At 45.1% G+C, this 18,999-nt stretch overlaps 1 protein-coding gene across 1 annotated transcript in view; it reads left to right on the plus strand.

The window, feature by feature from the left end:
• Positions 1-672: 672 nt before the first annotated feature.
• The window catches only part of ETHE1 (ETHE1 persulfide dioxygenase), a 90,386-nt gene continuing 72,059 nt past the window's right edge, over positions 673-18,999 (plus strand). The window contains exon 1 of the mRNA XM_085615663.1: positions 673-1,043. Within this exon, the coding sequence (XP_085471789.1) occupies positions 930-1,043 (114 nt within the window). The 5' untranslated portion in view covers positions 673-929. The remainder of the gene's footprint in view (positions 1,044-18,999) is intronic.

Consider the following 18,999-nt stretch of genomic DNA (forward strand, 5'->3'; position numbering starts at 1 on the left):
TGCTTGGTTCTATTGTAAAGCGCTCTGACACCTTTGGGTAAAGTCCTCGCTATATAAAACGACATTAAATAAATAAATAGTCCTCAAGCAGTCCCCTACTATTTACCACACACGTCCTGCCGGGTACTGATTTCACACAGTCCCCGCAGAGTACTTGATGCCTGTTCACAGTCAATGTGGAATATTCAGAAACCCACAACCTGATCCAAGGTCCATCCATATAACCTACTTCTTCACACCTCTGTAAACTGCACAATGCCCCACAGCCCCTGGAATGTACTCACTCACTGACACACAGTCCCGGTGGTGGTCTCCGAATTCAGTGTCTCAAACACCCTACAAGAGCTTCGCCAATACCTCACAACACACTCAGAGTAAAAGAGTGAACGTACATTACCATACTTTCCAGCCCACAGCTGGGGAGGTTAGAGTCCTCCCTCGGGAAGATCCTATTGGCCTGCGGTGGCACCTCCCGGCATGGGCCTGCCCTTGGTGCCTGGTTGAGGGAGTCCTCTGTTGTACCCGGTCCCTCCCTCCTTGTCCACTGCCCCTCCCCTGTCATCAAGCCCCTCCCTGTCTGCTCTGATCCTCTGTCTGTTTCCCTGTCACCCCGCCTCCGTCCGCCCAGTCCCGGCTCCGCCTACGTAGGATCCTCTCCTACATCTGATCCTCATCCTACCAGTGCCCCTACTGTCTGGCGAGGCTCTTAGGTCTGACAAGACCCTTACTTACCTGTGGGCACAATCCCCTCCCGCTGCCCAGGGCCTTACTGCCCTCCCTTATCCTCCTGCCGTCGACCCTCTGCCACCTCAAGCTCCTCCCCTGCACGCCCTCGGTCCTCCCATACCACTCCCCTGCACGCCCTCTGCTGTCAGTGTCGCCCTCTGCCCCAGCCCTGCCGGCACCACTCGTCTCCGGGTGCGCTGAGGATGTTGGGCTCCCTCCCGAAGGCAGGCCTACGAGCCCTTGGACACCCCGTGTCCGGGGGGGTCAGGGGCTACTGTGCCCGCGCAGGACAGCTGCAGGGACTCATCTTCCGGCAGGTGAGACTGGTGGGGGCAGGGGATGAGAGGTCAGGGGGTGTGGATAACCAGGAGGGGTCAAGGGGCATCGGGATGTGAGGTGGGCAGGGGTCTTTGGGAATGAGTGGGGCTCTGGCAGTTAGAGCAGGTCATTGACCCCTGGTGTGCGGGAGGGGTCTGGGAGAGGGCTGGACCAGGGTGTGGATAACCAGGAGGGGTGAATGGGCATCGGGATGGGAGGTGGGCAGGAGTCACTGGGAGTGGGGAGCAGGACATTCACCCCTGGTGTGAGGGAGAGTTGGGCCGGGTTCCTGTGAAGGGGATGGGAGAAGGCAGGGGGGGGGTGGCTAGGTGTTTCAGTAACGAGGGCACGGTCAGACTTGAACATGGCCGGATGAGGAAAACTGGGACAGGTGGGCTGGGGCAGAAAGAGTAGTGCTGTGCTTTGAGGAGATGCGATGGGGGAAGTAGGCAAGGCACGGGGAGCATCGATCGGGGGTTGACTCCGACTGGTGGTAGGTAGGGTTTAGGTTACGAGAATGGGGTTGTAGAGACTCGAGATAGCACCTACAGCTACCTGTCAACATATTGGCACTTTATTAATGGGGATATCAGGTGTTTACAAGGGTGCAGGTTGTAGTCAGTGGACATAAACTGTTTCAAAGGGTGGTGTAGGTTTGAAAGCGTAAGAGTGAGTTGACAGGTGTGCGAAGGGTTGGAGCAGGGACGTGTCATAGGTTGAGAAGAATGTGGGTTGGAACATGGACATATTGGCATCGGAGACAAGGCAAGAAACATGTATTGCTCAGGGGTCACATGCCGTGTGTACCACTTGCAGCCAGCCATGCATTGTTAGCCACCGACGCACTGCATTCTGGGATCTGTAGTTTAACAGGGGCTGGAACATTACAGTACGAAAAGCGATGTTGGGTGAAAAGGTCAGACTGTCTTAGGGTGTGTCACATGTGGCAGGGGGTCACTTGTTAGGTAAGGGGCTGAAGCGACATGGACAGGTGAATAGATGAATAGCGACTGGGGGGTTTGAGCTGGATAAATATACAGGCACATGGGAGACACTGGGGGTAGGGGTGGCCCAACAGTACTTGTGTGGATGAGTGTTGTATTCCTGGTTTGTAGCCCTCAGGGGCCCAAAGGTGTGCGTGGGGTAGGATGGAGAGCGCTCCCATCCCGCGTGTGACCTGACATCCCCCCAGCAGTCTCTTTAACCCTGACACTGCCATTGTACCCGTGCACCCCCCTGTACTTCCGCAGGCGGTGCAACTTGGACTTCGCACCCCCTGTGAACTCTAACGGGGCTCCAGGACAGGCTGTCTCCGACGTCACTTCCGGCCGTCTACCATCTCTTCCTCTCACCTAGTTTTGAGGAAACGTCCGTTTGCGAAATGTCCTAGAAACGTTGACACGCGCGTTTCCAGAGCATTAACTTCCCACACAATCTACAGTCAGTGACACCCCACCGCCCCCCTAAACACTTGTCTAATGAGGCTTTGACTCTGTCCGTTAAACATCCTCCCCGCCGCGCGGCCACCTGTCACTGTGACAGACAGCACGTGACCCAAAAGCCAGCGAATATCCCTGACTGGATGTGACGCTGCCTGGGGGCGGGAGACAGCATTTCAAAATAAAAACTGAAACAGATCACTAGCATAGAAGTAGGACTTCAGGGGGGGGGGGGGCTCCAACCAGAGATTGGAAGAAGAACCATTGTCGCAGCCTTCTGCAACACGTAAGAAGGACTGACAGAGCTAAGGAAAGACCAGTTATAGTCAGGCCTGGGAGACAGGACCTGCCAGGACCAGAGGCGAGGGTTATGCGTTTCTTTCTTCACCTTTATTATTCAGCAGTTACCTTCACAGCACATCATAAACAACAAGCATTTGCAATGCAATAGGTCTCGCATTTACGCGAGTTTGAGCTATTGACATGGCAAATAACAATGCCTTTTATTTTTGTTTTCGTTTTTAAAACATAAATAAAAGGCATGGTCATTTACAATGCCAATAGCTTAAACTTGTGTAACTGCGAGACCTATTGCATTGCAAATGCTTGTTATATTTGTGTATTAATGCTACCTTAAAAAAACAAGCTGTGCACACCCTAAGAGCCATAGGTACACTGAATCCTAAAGTCAATCCCTGATCACTTGTATCTCCTACAACCAAGCCCTAAAAACCTAAAACATCCCTCTAAACGCCCTATACACTGTTCCCTAAACACACAGTATGCATAGTAATTACTACACACAGTAACTCACCTCACTGTAGTTGTAAGTGTGTTGTTCCACTTCCGCTGTAAGGCCAAGAGCAGTGGTGGTGCCATTGTAAGGGTGCCTCACTGGGGGGATGAGTGCTATGGCCATCCACATTTAAACAATTACTCAAGCAGCAGACCAGCAGTATGTCCAGTTCTGAACCTTACCCACTCTGGGAGACCCAAGTAAAAAACTGTGGCTGTAATCTGAGTGTAATATCATTTATAATATGACACCTGAGGTGGAATAGTTTTAATAGAAAGAGGCTGCTCTAGCAGGCTGCGGAAACCTGAGGTTGCACTGGTGATGTATTATCAATGTCGAATGCCAAATTCTGGGCTTGGGAGATTGCCCTAAACCATGGATTCACGGATTACGGCAACACCTTTGCAACCACAGCTTCACTAAACAATATACGATCCACCTGTGGAGAGACGGGCAGGTGAAACTTCTAGGACTGAAATCAAGTTTTCTGATATGATCCAGGGCTTGTACCAGGCATTGAGCATTTCCCTGGGAGGCTGGAAGGGTGGGGGATGGTTTTGTTACTTGGGGCCTGTTTTGCTGTGGTGCTGCAACATCGGCCACCTGTATTAAAAGCAGCAAGCGTTTCCAGCGGGAGACGACCTTTACATTGCGGTCATCACACCGCAATGCCATTACAACACGGTTGTTACAACAACCGTGTTGTTACCACGCAAAGCCATTACTACGTAAGTCATTACATCGACTTGCAGTAGATGGCGCGCTAACATTAGGAATAGTATAGATTACTATTCCAACACCTTCCCTACTGTTACGTAGGCTGGAGTTGGAATAGTAAATTATACATTTCTAATGTCAGCGCGCCATCTACTGCAAGTCGATGTAATGACTTGCGTAGTAATGGTTTTGCGTGGTAACAATGTGGTCGTTGTAACAACCACATTGTGATGACACGCGATGTAATTCCTTGCGTTGTAACAAGTCATATTCGTTTCCAGCCTCCAGGGGCAGGCTGTGCTTCCCCAGGGGCTGGTCCCAGAAAATTACCAGGGCTGCTTTGGGTTGGTAGTCCAGCCCCGATATTATTTCCAGGTTTACTCTCTTCCACAGCCTCTGTTCTTTAACAGTGAGGTACCTTCAAGAACTCCGACACAAAGTACAACACCTGCCCTTTCTTTAGTAGATCATACCTCTGGAATCACAACACTGCCCACAAGGAAATAGGTCCCCTTTTAAACACCACTCAAAGACATTCCACTCTTGCACGTGGGCGAGTGGGCTACATACTGATGAAAGAGCCTGGCCTCAGAGGCTTGTGTGGAAGTCCAAGGTGAATTCAAATACTGAGCACAACCACAGCACTGAAGAAGCGCTGAGATACCATTACGGGGGAATGCAAGCGCGCCTCTACCAATCCTGCAGACCCAGGACTCTGGTAGCAGGCTCTCTCTCTCTTTGTGTTTGTTGAATCAGAGAGAAGTGAAGCAAGCTTTCACCAGTCTCACTCTTTGATATTTGTTAGTAATGGAAGTGTGCACCGCCCGCAGGACACAAGTCGGGAGTGGACAGAGTCCCCCCTACCTCTTAAGAGAGGGGACTCTTGTTCCTCCTACCCAAGACACAGGAGGCTGAGAGGTGGTAGCCTGTACCCCAGCATTGTAGCTGCTGCATTTATAAACCCTGTAAGCAAGTAACCTCGTCTCCGGGTGCATGAACATCAGGTTTGACAGCTAAAAGCTACAAGGAAGCAGGCGAAGCTGCATAAAAGGGAAAGCGTACATAAGAGCCACTGAAAGGGTAAAGTTATGGAACATTATATTTTTATATTAATAGGAAACCAAACGTGCTAATAGAAGTGGAAAACACAGAGAACGGGGGAATGCATGCACTCTAATCAAGTCCTTTTAGAAAACAAACAAAAAGTTCCCGAAAAGACACTCGAGGAGGGATAAAAGGAGCAGACCAGGGAGATAGTAAACACGCTATGCTCCCACTGGAGGGCCAAAGTCTAGCTGGAAGGGCTAAAACAAATAAAACCATTTTATAACAAGCTAGAAAGTAAGACAAAATAAAACGGCAATGAGCGGAGTTAGCCCCAGGTCAGATAGGGACATGCCCCAAATAAGTATTTCACAATCAGAGAGCTGCAATTTGTGACAGGCTTCGACCTAAAACAAAAGAAGGAACGAGGTCACTAAGGTGAGAAACATGAATTATTATTCTGAAGTTGAAACGAAGTCCGGGTGCCCCGTTTTCAGTTTGGAAAACATTCAGTCGTAAGCCAGCACATCAAACTAGTGCATAACATTTATTCATGTATTCTCTTTCATGGCTTCAAATGTTGTGATCCACAGCCAGACACGCTTACGTGGAGAGAGCACCTTTCGGGAGCCCAGTTTCCACAGATAAATACAAGAACAGGGACAATTAAGCGCCGATTGCTGCGTAAAACAAACACTATTAAATGTAAATAAAAGGTGGCGAAAAAAAAGCAGCCCATTTAACACTCGCCAGCTTGGTTAATAACCGAGGATCGTCGGTCGGATAAACTACTAGACGTCTGTGGCTCCTATGTAAAACGGTATTTTTAACTTAAGGTATATTCATACATCAATTCAGTTCTTCTCACAGACTGTCCAAACTACCTGCATGTAATGTGGTTTATATGATTACCTCCTACGATCAGAATAAATCAAGGAAATATTTTCACCCACAACGCTCCGCTCCCGTTTCGAGTTTCCCTCTCAGACAAATTTCAACAAGCGGAAGTGATCGCGTTTGCGATCAAACATCAAAGCGGCAAAAGTGAAAGTAATCGAGCAGAGCATCAAAGGGCTGGGTGAGAAGGGAGGGGGGAATGCAATGAGCAGAGGAGCAGCTGTGCACGTGCATGTGATCGTGCACTCAAGGTTTAGGCCAGCCAAAAGTGTGGGTAGCACTTTGAAAATCCCACATATAAAATGTCTCTTCGAGCCTTTGGCTCGCGAGACCTAAAAAAGAAACAAACATTGAACTACATTCTCCAGCAACCATTGGGGTATAAGTATTCATAGTAGTAATAACAATAATCCATAGTCCTCCAATCACAACAGGGATCTATCTATCTATCTATCTATCTATCTATCTATCTATCTATCTATCATGAATGACGTCCCTTCCAGTTCTTCCTTCTTCACTGCTCCTCAGTTAAGTAACTTATCTTTCTTTAACTACTTTCACATTAGCTACTGTGAATGTTGGCTTTGCTCAGGTTAATTGTTATGTTTGCTCTGGTTCAGCACAGTTCTCAATTAGAACCTGAACCTTCATTCTTGCGGTCCGTCACGGCTCAGAGAGTTGAGCTGGAGCTGGGATGGACTGTGGGAGTGGCCAGGTGCTGTCCATATTCTTTAATAAATGAGATTATTATCTTTTGCTGTTTCCATGTGTTCCCTATAATACGTTTTGGCGACGAGGATGAGATACAAACCCACGTGTTTAAAGCACAATGCCGCATCAGTCTTTCAGAAGTTAAAGCTTCAGCTTTTTGGGGACTGTAAGCAAGTATTGGCATATTAGGATGATATCCTGGTATTTACTCAGAGTGAAAAGGAACATGCGAGGGTTCTGGGCATGTTAAAAGCCAAAGGGTTCACTGCGAAGGAGGAAAAGTGTTGTTTTGTCGTACCAGAGGTAGAGTATATGGGGCATGTTCTCTCTGGGGGAGCATCAAACCTAAAACGAATGTGGTAGACGCAATCACGTGGTCCTGAGCCTACAGTTAAGGACCAACTAAGAACATTTCTGGAGCTTTACGAGGAATCCTCCAGGTTCCTAGAGAACTTTGCTTTTCAAACAGAACCACTCAGGAAACGTTTATGCAAAGGGAAGATCTTTGAGTGGGGAGCTGAGTAGCACAAAGCTTTCATAGGTTTGAAGAAATTAATTGTGGAGGCTCCTGTGCTTTATCCATTCAGATATGATGTTATTTCCATTGTAACAGTTGATGCCTGTGGAGTTGGGCTGGATGTTGTGTGGGAGCAACAAGGCACTTAGTGACATATTTGTGGGGACAGAAATTTTCACTCATCACAGACCATAAACATCCGGTTTACCTATTGTTTGAGGATAATTTTTACAAGGCTAGTCCTAGATTAGTAAGACTTTTTGCTAGGATGTATGAATTCAATTTCCTTGTTGGGAAGGTGGATGGAATTGTGGCAGCTGAGGGGTGGTGTCTTTCCGGGAATGTGAAGAATGTGCCATGCTTGACAGTTGCCAACCCATTCTGAATAAATTCATCATTGGGGGAGGGCCCCATGATAGGAATGTTAGAGACAATTTCAAACCTTATTGTAAAATCAAGGAGGAGTTGTCCATACAGGGAGAATTGGTGTTGCATGAAAGTCTGTCAATTCCCCAGTCACACTTAGAGCTCGGCTGGTGAGGATGGCACACCTGGGCCACGTGAGTTTGACAGGCACAAAGAAAATAGTACATCATTTTTACTGGTGGCACGCATGGACAACGATATTGAAGTCATGGTAGGGAAATGTAATGTCTGTAATCAGGCCGACAAATCCTTGCGAGTTTATAAAATTCCATTATGCCGGGTCGAGTTTTCTAGCGGTCAACAGGAGAAGCTGGGTATGAACTTTGTGGGACCCATGTACAATTTGCCAACAAACATGAGATACGCTTTGGTGGTGGGAAATTATTTTTCTAAATGGGTTGAATGTGAGTTCATGAGGGAACCGAACACCATGGCTGTCATTTTCTATTGTGACTATTTCCAAGGGAAGGATTTCCCCAAGTCTTGGTCATAGATAATGGTGTTTTTTAAATCTAGTGCAATGCAGTCGCTCGTCAGTTGCCATGGTATCAAACATTTATCTTTTGCCCTGTGCAGCTCACAAGGAAATGGAATGGTGGAAAGTGTTAATAGAATGTTGAAAGAAACCATTCACGTGGCTTTGGCATCTGGGTAGGAAGTGTTGAAATCAGTACAGCATAGGTTATGGAGCTATCTGACCGGATAGGACACGACCACCTTTAAATGTGTCACCTGACTTAGCAGATAGCAAATATACGGATTGGCTTAATGAAGCAATTGGGGACTTAGCAGATAGCAAATATACGGATTGGCTTAATGAAGCAATTGGGGCCACGGTGCCCACCGGTAAAATTTCAGGGAACCGTAGCTTACCTTCAGCCCATTGGTTTACCGAGGCCTTATGACAGGAAAAACAAAAATGCCACAGATTCGTAAGTTGCTGGAGAACAAAATATGATATAATAAACAAAGGCATTTATAAATCGGCATTAATTTGTTACACAACTCTGCTGATCGCAGAAAAAAGGCATGTTTTACCTGGCAGAGTGAAAAAGCCAAGAATTCTTCCAAATAACTGATTGGGGTAGTAGAGAAGCTTTCCTCTCTACCAAAGAAAAAATGCACCAAGAACAACCACAGTTTCTGTGAGGTTATTAGTGAGGCTTTTAGAAATAAAGTTAAAGACATCTATGATTCTTTTGAAACTATCCCCACTCCTGTTCCTATTGATATACTGCCATGCTCAGATCCCAGTGAAAAGATTTTTCACAGCTTCTCGCTGGTTAATACTAAGCTAGTGGAAAAACACATCAAACAAATTAAATCTGGATGAAAGATATAGCGAAGGAGGTGAGCCCTTCGCTCACAGAAATCTTGAACAATATGTTCTTTTTCTGGCACCTTTCCGGCTCTGTGGAAGGATGTGTCAATACTGCCACTGATTTAAAAAAAAAAAAAAAATTAATAATTCTGGACTACTCTAACCCTAATAACTATTGTCCGATATGCAGACTACCCCTCCCTGCCAAGATAGTGGAGAAAATTATGAGCAAGCAGTTATCTCAGTTCATACAAGAAAATGACTTACTCGATCCCTCCCAATTCGGCTTTCACCCTGAACACAGTACAGAAACAGCACTAATCAAGGCCACCGAAGAGATCAGGAAGGTGATGGATAGAGGGGGCGCTGCCACCCTCATCCTCCTCGATCTTTCGGCAGCTTTCGATACTGTGGATCATAACCTACTGCTATTGCATCTGGAATTGCTAGGGGTTAAGGGCATGGTGATGCAGCGCAAAACGTCAAATTTCCCTTTGGCACAGACCAATTCACTCACATACATTCATTGGTGGGGCCCATAACACCAATATACTTCCTCTCGGTTGACCTGTTTTCTGGGGGAAAATACGTTTCTCAACGCTGACATGAGAGGAATACCTTTACTTTACATTAAACACATTGAAATTAAACCTAAGATATCCCTCCCATACGGAGATAGATCATTTAGTTGAATTGGTAATTGATGATTAACTCATCTACCTTTGCTCTATTACTTTTCTCTCAATCTTCTTCTTCAAACAATCGACACAACACATTTGTCAATTAATCAATTATTCTTTATCTAAGAAATATGAAAGAAATGTTAGAAATCATCATTAGCATTTCAGAGCATTATATTTACCTATTCTGGCTAAAGTCATCCTCTAAGTCAGTCAGTCAAAGAGAATTTATTCAGCAAAGTTTAGGCCGCAATTCAGTCTCTCATAGATTCAGGATAACAGCTGTCCAGCAGTGTCATTGTCCTCTCCGTCAGCATAACGTCAGGAAATCGAGTTCGTCAAAGAAGAGCGAGAGCGTCCAGATACTACCCTAATTCCCTACCTACTTTTATAAGGAAAATAATAATTTAAAATGTATCAAGATCGGGGTTTAGAGAGTTCTTATTGGTCAATTTTGACTTGCGATGCACAGTTCTCAGGGTGTTGAATGATGAAGTCATCAAACTTGCTTGTTCTGGCTTTTAAATTGAGCATTGTCTTTAGTCTTGGATGGGTTCCCGGAACGACCTTGGAGGGTACATGTTCTCCCGGGGTCAGGTCCAGGCCACTGTCGCTGGCGGTGACGCATGCACACTTCACCCAGAACCTCGTGTTGTCAGGGCAGTCACGTTTAACGTCTCGTTCAGCCATCTTGTATAGGCCGAAATGGTCAACTTAAGCAAAAGAAACACAAAAACGTAATTAAAAGATAGAAATGACTAATAAAATGTTATCCCCTTACTAATACCCATATGTGTGTGTATTTATCTAGCAGAAGCAACACTCAGAGCGGTTTATACTCACTGAATAAAGCACAAATCACAAATACATCACTTAAAGCAACATATAATATTCTAATTTTTTACTATAAATATGCGTACACAAGTTAATTCACAATTAATATAGCCATGCATAATGCAATTCCCACGTGTAATTCTCTTGTTAATATAGTTGGTGAGTTATCACTTCAAACAGATTGATAATATTACAATTAATTGATTATTCGGATTAATATAAACATGCAGAATGGGGGGGTATGCAACATTTTGTACTACCCGCTCCAGCACTAGCCCTGCTATCCTCCTTTCTGAAGGGAAGGAGACAAACGGTGATACTGGGCCAGTCTAAATCAACACCTTATGTCCTTCTATGCAGAGTCCCACAGGGCTCGTCGCTAAGCCCAGCACTTTTTAACGTTTAGGTTTCAGAACTTGCCCTGTTTATCCAAGATTTCGGTTTTAGTCTTACTTCATACGCCGATGACACTCAGATGATGTTGGCAGCGTATAAAGATCAAGCGTCCCCATCATTGCAGTTTCAAAATTGTATGATGGAAATAAACAGGCGGATGGAAAACCACTGTCTCAGGCTTAATTCCGGGAAAACCGAAGTGGTGATTGTTGGGAATCAACAACCCAGATTTGATGACCTTTGGTGGCTGGCAGAAATGGAGGAACTGCCAAAACTAGTTCAGAAGGCAAAAACTTGGGGGTTCTGATTGATAATAAACTCACCTTATCTCAGCATACCAATGCCATAGTGTCTACCTCCCATTTTCTGATCAAGAAATTGCAGAAGATTCAACCTTATTTTTATTTATTTATTTGGTGTTTTATATAGCACGGACATGACCCTGAGTGGGGTATCAGAGCGCTATACATTAATAGTTCTATCAACAATTTTGTTGCCAAGTCATCAGTAGTTGTACACTATTTGCGAAAACAATTATGCTTACAAAACAACAAAAAACACATAAATACAGTACCCCGAAGAGGTTAATGTTAGGTGCGAGGTAGCATGCATATGACCATGGGAATCCATGATAATGACGAATCTGTTGCGATTATGGTAGGTATTTACTCATGTAAAAAGATTTGGCTTCCTTTTTGAAAGCAGAGGTTGACGAAATTCTTCTAATGTTAGGGGGGAGAGCGTTCCAAATTCTAGGCGCTGCACCAGAGAAAGATCAGTCATAGGTTCTTTTCTTACGGAAACGGGCCGGTTTCAGTAGTAGATCTCCCTGACTCCGTGATACGCGGCATCCTCCTGATAGTGTTATTTTCTGGGCTAGTTATGCTGGTGTTTTGCAATAAATCGCTTTATGGGTGATACATGCCATTTTCACTTGTATTCTCGCTTCGTAAGGCAACCAGTTAAGCGATTTCAGATGAGGGGTGATGTGGTCGAATTTCCTGGAGCCCGTTATAAGTCTTGTGGCCGCACTGAGACAGGCTTTCAGTGGGGCTGTTGAAATCTTGGGGAGACCAGCTAAGGTTGTGCAACCGTACTCGATCCTTGATATTACTAGTGCCTGGACTGCAGTTTTAAGGTCTGTCTTATTTAGGAAGGGTTCAGTTTTCTAAGGCAGCTTAGGTGGAACCGGGCATTTTTTTGCCATTGTGTTGATATGCAATAGCATATTCAGGTTTTTGTCTAGTATAATTCCCAAGGATTTGGTAGAATCAACAATCCTCGGCATACAGTTTAGTGCTGTGATCAACGCTTTTCTGTGTGTGAATCAGCAGGAATTCGGTTTTATGAGGATTAAGCTTTAAATGATTACTGGTTAGCCTATGGATGGTACTCTTTAGAGCTTGGTTCATGATATCTATCTCTTCTGTCGATGCAATCTTGATGTACAGCTGTGTGTCATCTGCGTACATGTGGAAAGAGATGGTAGCTCGTTGTAAGGCTTCTGTGAGTGGCTCTACGTACAAATTGAATAGTGCTGGGGATAGTGTTGAGCCCTGAGGCACTCCGGTCGCATTTCTGGACAAAGCTGATAGTGTTTGGTTGACTGTAAATTTTTGTGTTCTATCCTCTAAGAAAGATCTAAACCATTTCAGAACTGTACCCTCTAAGCCCATCCTATTTTTCATTCGATCAAGTATTTTGGCATCATTCACCATGTCGAATGCCGAAGAGAGGTCGAGCAGGATTAAGAGACAGGTTTTGTTGCGGTCAAGGGCTAGTAGAGCATCATCCACGATGTGCAGGATCGCTGTTTCAGTACTATGGTTTGGTCTAAACCCTGATTGGCAGTCATTCAGCAGATTGAATTCAGAGATATGATGGCTCAATTTTTGTTGTGTGCATTTTTCCAGGACTTTGGCTAGCAAGGGGATGTTTGTTACTGGTCTAAAATTGTTGGGGGTCAGCGGGGTTTTCTGTTGTTTTTTTTAAGATTGGGGTGACTTGCCCTGTTTTTAGGCAGTCCGATATTGAGCCTTGTGCCAGTGACGCATTGATGATCTTTGTCCATGAGGGAATGAGCAATTGGTTTATTGAAGACCAACACTTTGCAGGTAAAGGATCGTTGTAGTGATTGTTTGGTTTAATGATCGGGATGATCTTTGCAATGTCTAGATCACTGATAGGCTTGAATTCTGACCATCCCGCATTATTTTTAGGCTTTTCCAGAACTGGGGTGCTCTTAGTAATACAAGGGTCTTCAGCTGCTTTTTTGAGCTCCACCTCCATCGATTTGGCTTTGGCTGTGAAGGAGGAGGAGAAATCTTCACTGCTTATAATCGACTTTGTGGTAGTTGGTGCTGATTTGGCCATTTTATTAGATTGATCTTTTAGCAGGTCGAATAGTTTCCTCGGTCTATTTTTTGCGCTGTCCAGTTCTTTCCTGAAGAAGTCTTTTTTTTTTTAGTTTATAATTCTTTTATTGTATGCTTTCCTGGCCAGTCTTAGTTGCAAGGAAGGGTGTTGTCGCCATTTCCGTCCTGTGAATCTAAGTGACCGTCTTTCTTCATTGAGGTCGCTGTCAAACCAAGGGTTTTTGTCTTTGTCAGGGGTCTTTTTGAGTTTTAGCGGGGCTATGTCCTCCATAATACTTGACATTGTATTATTGTAATACTCCGTGAGGTCACTGACGTCCACCATGTTATTAGGAGGTTGCAATTCTATCTCACAGCGTGCTGCGACCAAATCCATATTGAGCCCTCTAGTGTCCCAAGCCCATTTTCTGTTTTTTTTTTTTGCTTGTGAGGAAGCTTTTGGTTTTGTGAAGGGTATTTCTTATATTCCTAACAATGCCAAAAGAATGGTAGTGACCACACTCGTACAGTCAAAGTTAGACCACTGCAACGGACTCTACCTAAATATGCAGAAACACTATCTAAAAAAGCTTCAGATGATTCAAAACGCATCCGCAAGACAACTACTAAATGTCCCTAAATACTAGTCTGTAGCCAAGGAAATTCAAAGACTTCACTGGCTCCCGGTGGCGCAGTTTATTAAGTTCAAGGCACTTTGTCTAGCTTGCAAGGCCTCGAACAACTCAGGAACAATGTTTCTCCGAAGTCTTTTTTCCTGGTATCACCCAGCCAGACAACTACGCTCGCGCCAGACTCATGAGGGTTCCAAGGATCCAAACCTCATGCTGGGGAGGCCGCAATATCTCGTACGGCACAGCAAGATTATGGAATAAGCTTCCATTTGATATTAGAAACGCTTGCTCACTCACCACTTTCAGAAACGACCTTAAAACATGTTTTTTTCAGAACAAGTTGCTTTCTCCTGGTCTTACCACTGTCGTAGCGCCAAGACACATCCGGGTATTCGTGCGCTCAATATTAACATAACATAACATGCCACATGCCTCCACGGGGGTCTCCCCATTCGTTTTGTTATGAGGCAGGTTCTTCTCTTCTCGATTTGTCTCCAGCATGGGTCTTGGATAAGACTGGGGCTGTCAAGAAGATACTGGGTATGGAGGAGGTACATACCAAGGTGGAAGTGGGCCAAAGTAAGCAAAGAAAGACATGATGTTTCAAATAAAGTAAGAGATGTATTGTTTCGGTTGAGCGATGTGGTGAAAATCAAGAGGCCCCATGGGCAGAAAAGAATGGGTTCAGATTTTTCTCAGCCATGCAAGTGGTAAAAGTTTCTAGTCATGCTATACTAATGGAGAATGGAAAATGGTGGAGCAAGAGGAACGCTGCTTTGATTAAGAAGATGGATGAGTGTGCAGGGGAGGTATCCTTGATGAGGGTGAGCAATAACAGATGGTGGCCGGGCAGGGAGCATATAAGGACCAATATTAGTCGTCCCAGATATCTAAGAGACTACGTTTTAGATTGATGGGATTTGCTGTTTCCAACAGTGGACATTTTTGTAAGCTTGATGTTCTTATATACCGTATCTTGTTATAGAACTGTGTAAGAACTTGAAATGTATCATCTTTGTTTTTACAACAATGTTAAGAATGTGAAATGTATCTTCTTTTGTTTTGTGTCCAATAGGTTATAGGTTTTTCTAATTCTTATGGTGTATTCTTTTCTGTAATTAAATTTAGTTTTCCTCTTTATTTTCCTTTTGTTTTATTGCCTTGCGTTTTCCACTTTCCCTTGTGTTTGTTAGGGGAGGGTGATAGACAGTGTTATGTTTGCCGTGGTTCATCACCGTTCTTAATTTAAACCCAAACCCTCATTCTTCATTCTGGCGGTCTGTCATGGCTCAGGCAGTTGTGCTGGGACAGACTGCTGGAGTGGCCGTGTGCATTCTTCAGTAAAGGAGATGATTATCTTTCTTCTGGTTCCTCGTGTTGTTCATTAATGTTATATATATTGCTCTACACATTTTGGTTTCAGGCTCAGTAAGTGTTCCTGCTCAAGTGCGTTATTTTCTTCTACCTCTCGGGGACTCTTGGTGGAGCTGCTCGCACTGTCTTCGGCCCTGTCAGGGGCGACGTGGCCTGTCATGGAAGCCCTGTGTGCTCCCTCAGATTTGCATTCTGTGCATAGGAATCTTTTTTTTCTAGCTAACAAATCAAGAATTTTCAATTCTATTAATGATACGGAGGATTATGCTTCTCTTTCTTTACTGAAGCCAAACAGCAGCAATATACTTTAAACTACATAACCCATGAAGCATAGCTTGTCATCTCTCTACCAATCAGTGTGCACCCTGCTAAGTATATAACCGCAGAACACCAATGTCCGTCCTTTCTTTGCCAAAAGTCCATACCCATGAACATAAACTTCATAACTTCCGGTCTTCCAACTGATTTTCTTCACCAGGTCCTCCAACCTAAGGAATCTTCCAGTCTTCACCGAAACCAACATGTTTCTGCCAACTTCAACGCTCACAAGAGTCGTACTGGCATTCATCAGGGTGTTGGTCCCTTAGGTTTATAGTCTAACCCCTATTTGAGGATTCGTTACCTTCAGACGACAGGCAGCCGCTTGTCGTTTTTAGTACTGTACTCTGGAAAGTTTCCAAGAGTGAACAATTTAAGGGTTTATTAGAAAGTCTCCAAACCCGGGACCGGCGAGGGACCGTGGTCCTGTAGTCACACTTACTCCAAGGACCCACGGGACTGATCGCCCTCACCTCGGTCCTCCTGGTACAAGCAGCTGGGATTTAGGGGTCTTTACCTCCCCAAAAGAATCCCAACAGTTTATTTTTAAATTCTGCCAGGAGGTGACAGGAAAAAAATGGTATACAGTCTCCCCCTAGGTAGTTTTAGTATATATGTCTGCACACCTTTGGTCCCTTCTTGAGGGAATATTTTTCCTTACTTTGTTTGTTGTCATTATTTGTATTTGTTATCACCTTTCATCTTTCTGTGACCTCACCACTACTTTCTTCATCTCTTAAAAAACATTGCGCTCCGCCCTCTGTGTTGGTCTGCACGGGGGCGTTTGACGCGGCCCAATGATGAAGCATGACACTGAAAAGTGTGTGAGGGCAGTATTATAAGAATAATGCTTTTTCCTTTTCACAAACACTCTAGGTTCTGATAGTAAGGGATAACAGTGTGTCTTTCCCACTATCATGGTTGCCTGAATAACGCACACCCTTGCACAAATGCATGATCTTCAGTCTATGTAATGCATAGGGCCTGGGAAAAACACCTGAATAGAAGAGGCCAAAAGGCCTACCAGGCGAGCCAGAATCCTCAAGGTTATAGTCGGAGAGGCAAGCGCTCTCCTCAACTCCTTCTTGATCAAGATCCTCTTCTTCAGAGGGAGCAACAGTTATCACAACACAGAGTCCACCTGAAACCCCAAGAACTCCATTGACTGAGACGGGATCAGGATCGACTTGTCCGAGCTGATGACGAAACCCAAGTCCTGAAAGAGCTGGATCGTCTAAGGTAAGTGGAGTAACACTGTCTCTGCGTTCTGTGCCATAATCAGAATGTCATCCAAATAAATGATCAACCTCACTCCTCTCTCTCAAAGATATTGCACTACTGGTTTGAGCAGCTTGGTGAAACACCAAGGGGCGGAGGAGTGGCCGAAGGACATGGCGATAAATTCGAACCATCCTTGTCGCCATTGAAACTGTAGGAACCTTCGATGAGGTGGGAAAATAGGTACTGCCAAATATGCATCTTTTAGGTCGAGACGCACCATTCAGTACTTTTCTAACATCAGATTCCTCAATAGGTGTGTGCCTTCCATTTTGAAATGGTGATACACAATCCAGGAGTTGAAGTCCTTGAGATTTAAAACAAGGAGAAATCCCTGATCCTTCTTTGGCACCAGAAAAGTTGTGCTTACAAAACCGTGTGGATGAAGTATTGACTCTATAATTGCCCTTTTTTTCAACAATGATGCTACCTCTTCGTCTATGAAAAAGCTCTCTGTTAGGTAAACATTTATAGGTTCAGGTCTTCGATTTTGGTTTGGGGAGGAGTAGAACCTGAAATGGAAACCCTGCACTGTTTAAAGCACCCAAGAGTCTCACGTTAATGCCTCCCAATTTTGAAGGAACAGACCAATTCTTCCTCCCACCAACACCTCTCCAGCCTGAACAATGCTTACCTGCATAGGAGGTGTCACCGGCATTGCTGGCGTTGCCTCCTCTGTAACCACCTTGATTCTGCCTGCCTCTCCTGCCTCTGTTGTAGGTGGGATAGAAAATGGATCAGGTGTTGGAAGTATCCTTGGCAGAGGCAGCACATATGGCAGACATTAATGAGGAGACGACACATAAGCTACACCTTGCACAACAGGCATATAAAGCATACATGCGGGAGGAGGCTAATAATACGCTCACAAAAACACAACACACCGTTTACGAATTGGGCGATAAAGCAGGTAAGCTACTGGCTTGGTTGGAAAAGAAGGAAAGGGTGACTAAATGGGTGGCGCAGATCCGTTTAGATGGACAAATAACAGCGGCACCGCAACAAATCACTGAAGTGTTAGCGGCGCATTATAAAATTATATATACACCAACCGCCACAGCCTCAAGGGATGACAATCTTGCATTTCTCTGAGACATACATATTCCCACGTTAACTCCAGATGCAGCAGCAACTCTGGAAGAAGATTTAAATCCGGAGGAACTCACACAGGCAATAGGAGCATTTCATACGGGGAAGCCCATAGGGCCCAACGGATTGGATGGTAAGGTTTGACTTAATGGATGCGTAATTCACCATCGCTATTTACCTCCTTCACAGGTAGTTCCTGCAGTTCTCCTGGAGGAGCAGATCTACAAGTTCTAGGCACTCTCCTTCGGCCTGTCCTTAGCCCGTGGTGCTTCACCAAACGTCTTTGCCCAGTGGCAGAGGTTCTGAGGACGAGAGGGATCAGATTGATTATTTATCTAGATGATATCCTGTTGACGGACCAATCTCGGCAACAACTACAATCCAATTTGAACATGACTATTGCGCTTCTGCAAGATCAAGGATTTGTGATCAACAGCAAGAAATCAGAGCTGGATCCAAGACAGAAGATGTCTTTTTTAGGCTTCCTTACAGATTCAAACCTAGATACTCTGAGTCTTCCAGAGTCGAAAGTCTCCAAAATAAAGAAGGAGTTGACAAAAGTATTGAGACTGAGCAGCGTTTCTCTCTGGCAGTTAGTCAGGATTGTGGGGTTGTTATCTTCATCGATCCAAGCCATCTTCCCAGGCCCGCTGCATTACAGAGCCCTGCAACGATCAAGGCAACACATCTCCAGAGGGCATTGACATACTCAGAACTGATTCCTCTGTCATCCGAAGCCAAGACGGAACTCCTGTGATGGATAAATCACATGGCGGCTTGGAATGGCTGGGCGTTCTTCGGGTCCACGCCAGACCTGATCATAGAATCGGATGATAGAGGTTGGGGTTTGGGAGCCAAATGCGGCAACATCTCCATGGGGGGCATGGATGGAGAAGGAACTTGCGATACACTTCAACTACCTGGATCTCCTTGAATTTCTGACCAGGCACTAGGTCTTCTGCTGCAATCTCTTGAGGATGGACATTGTGCCTGCGGTACTATACATAAATTGCTTAGGGGGCACTCGCTCGAAGGCCCTGTCAGACCTGGTAAAGGACTTCTGGCATTATTGTTTACAGAGGCAGATTTCTGTGACAGCGGAATACCTTCCAAGAATCCCGAACGGGCTGGT

Source organism: Triturus cristatus, chromosome 7 (assembly GCF_964204655.1).
Source record: "Triturus cristatus chromosome 7, aTriCri1.1, whole genome shotgun sequence".
Taxonomy (NCBI): domain Eukaryota; kingdom Metazoa; phylum Chordata; class Amphibia; order Caudata; family Salamandridae; genus Triturus; species Triturus cristatus.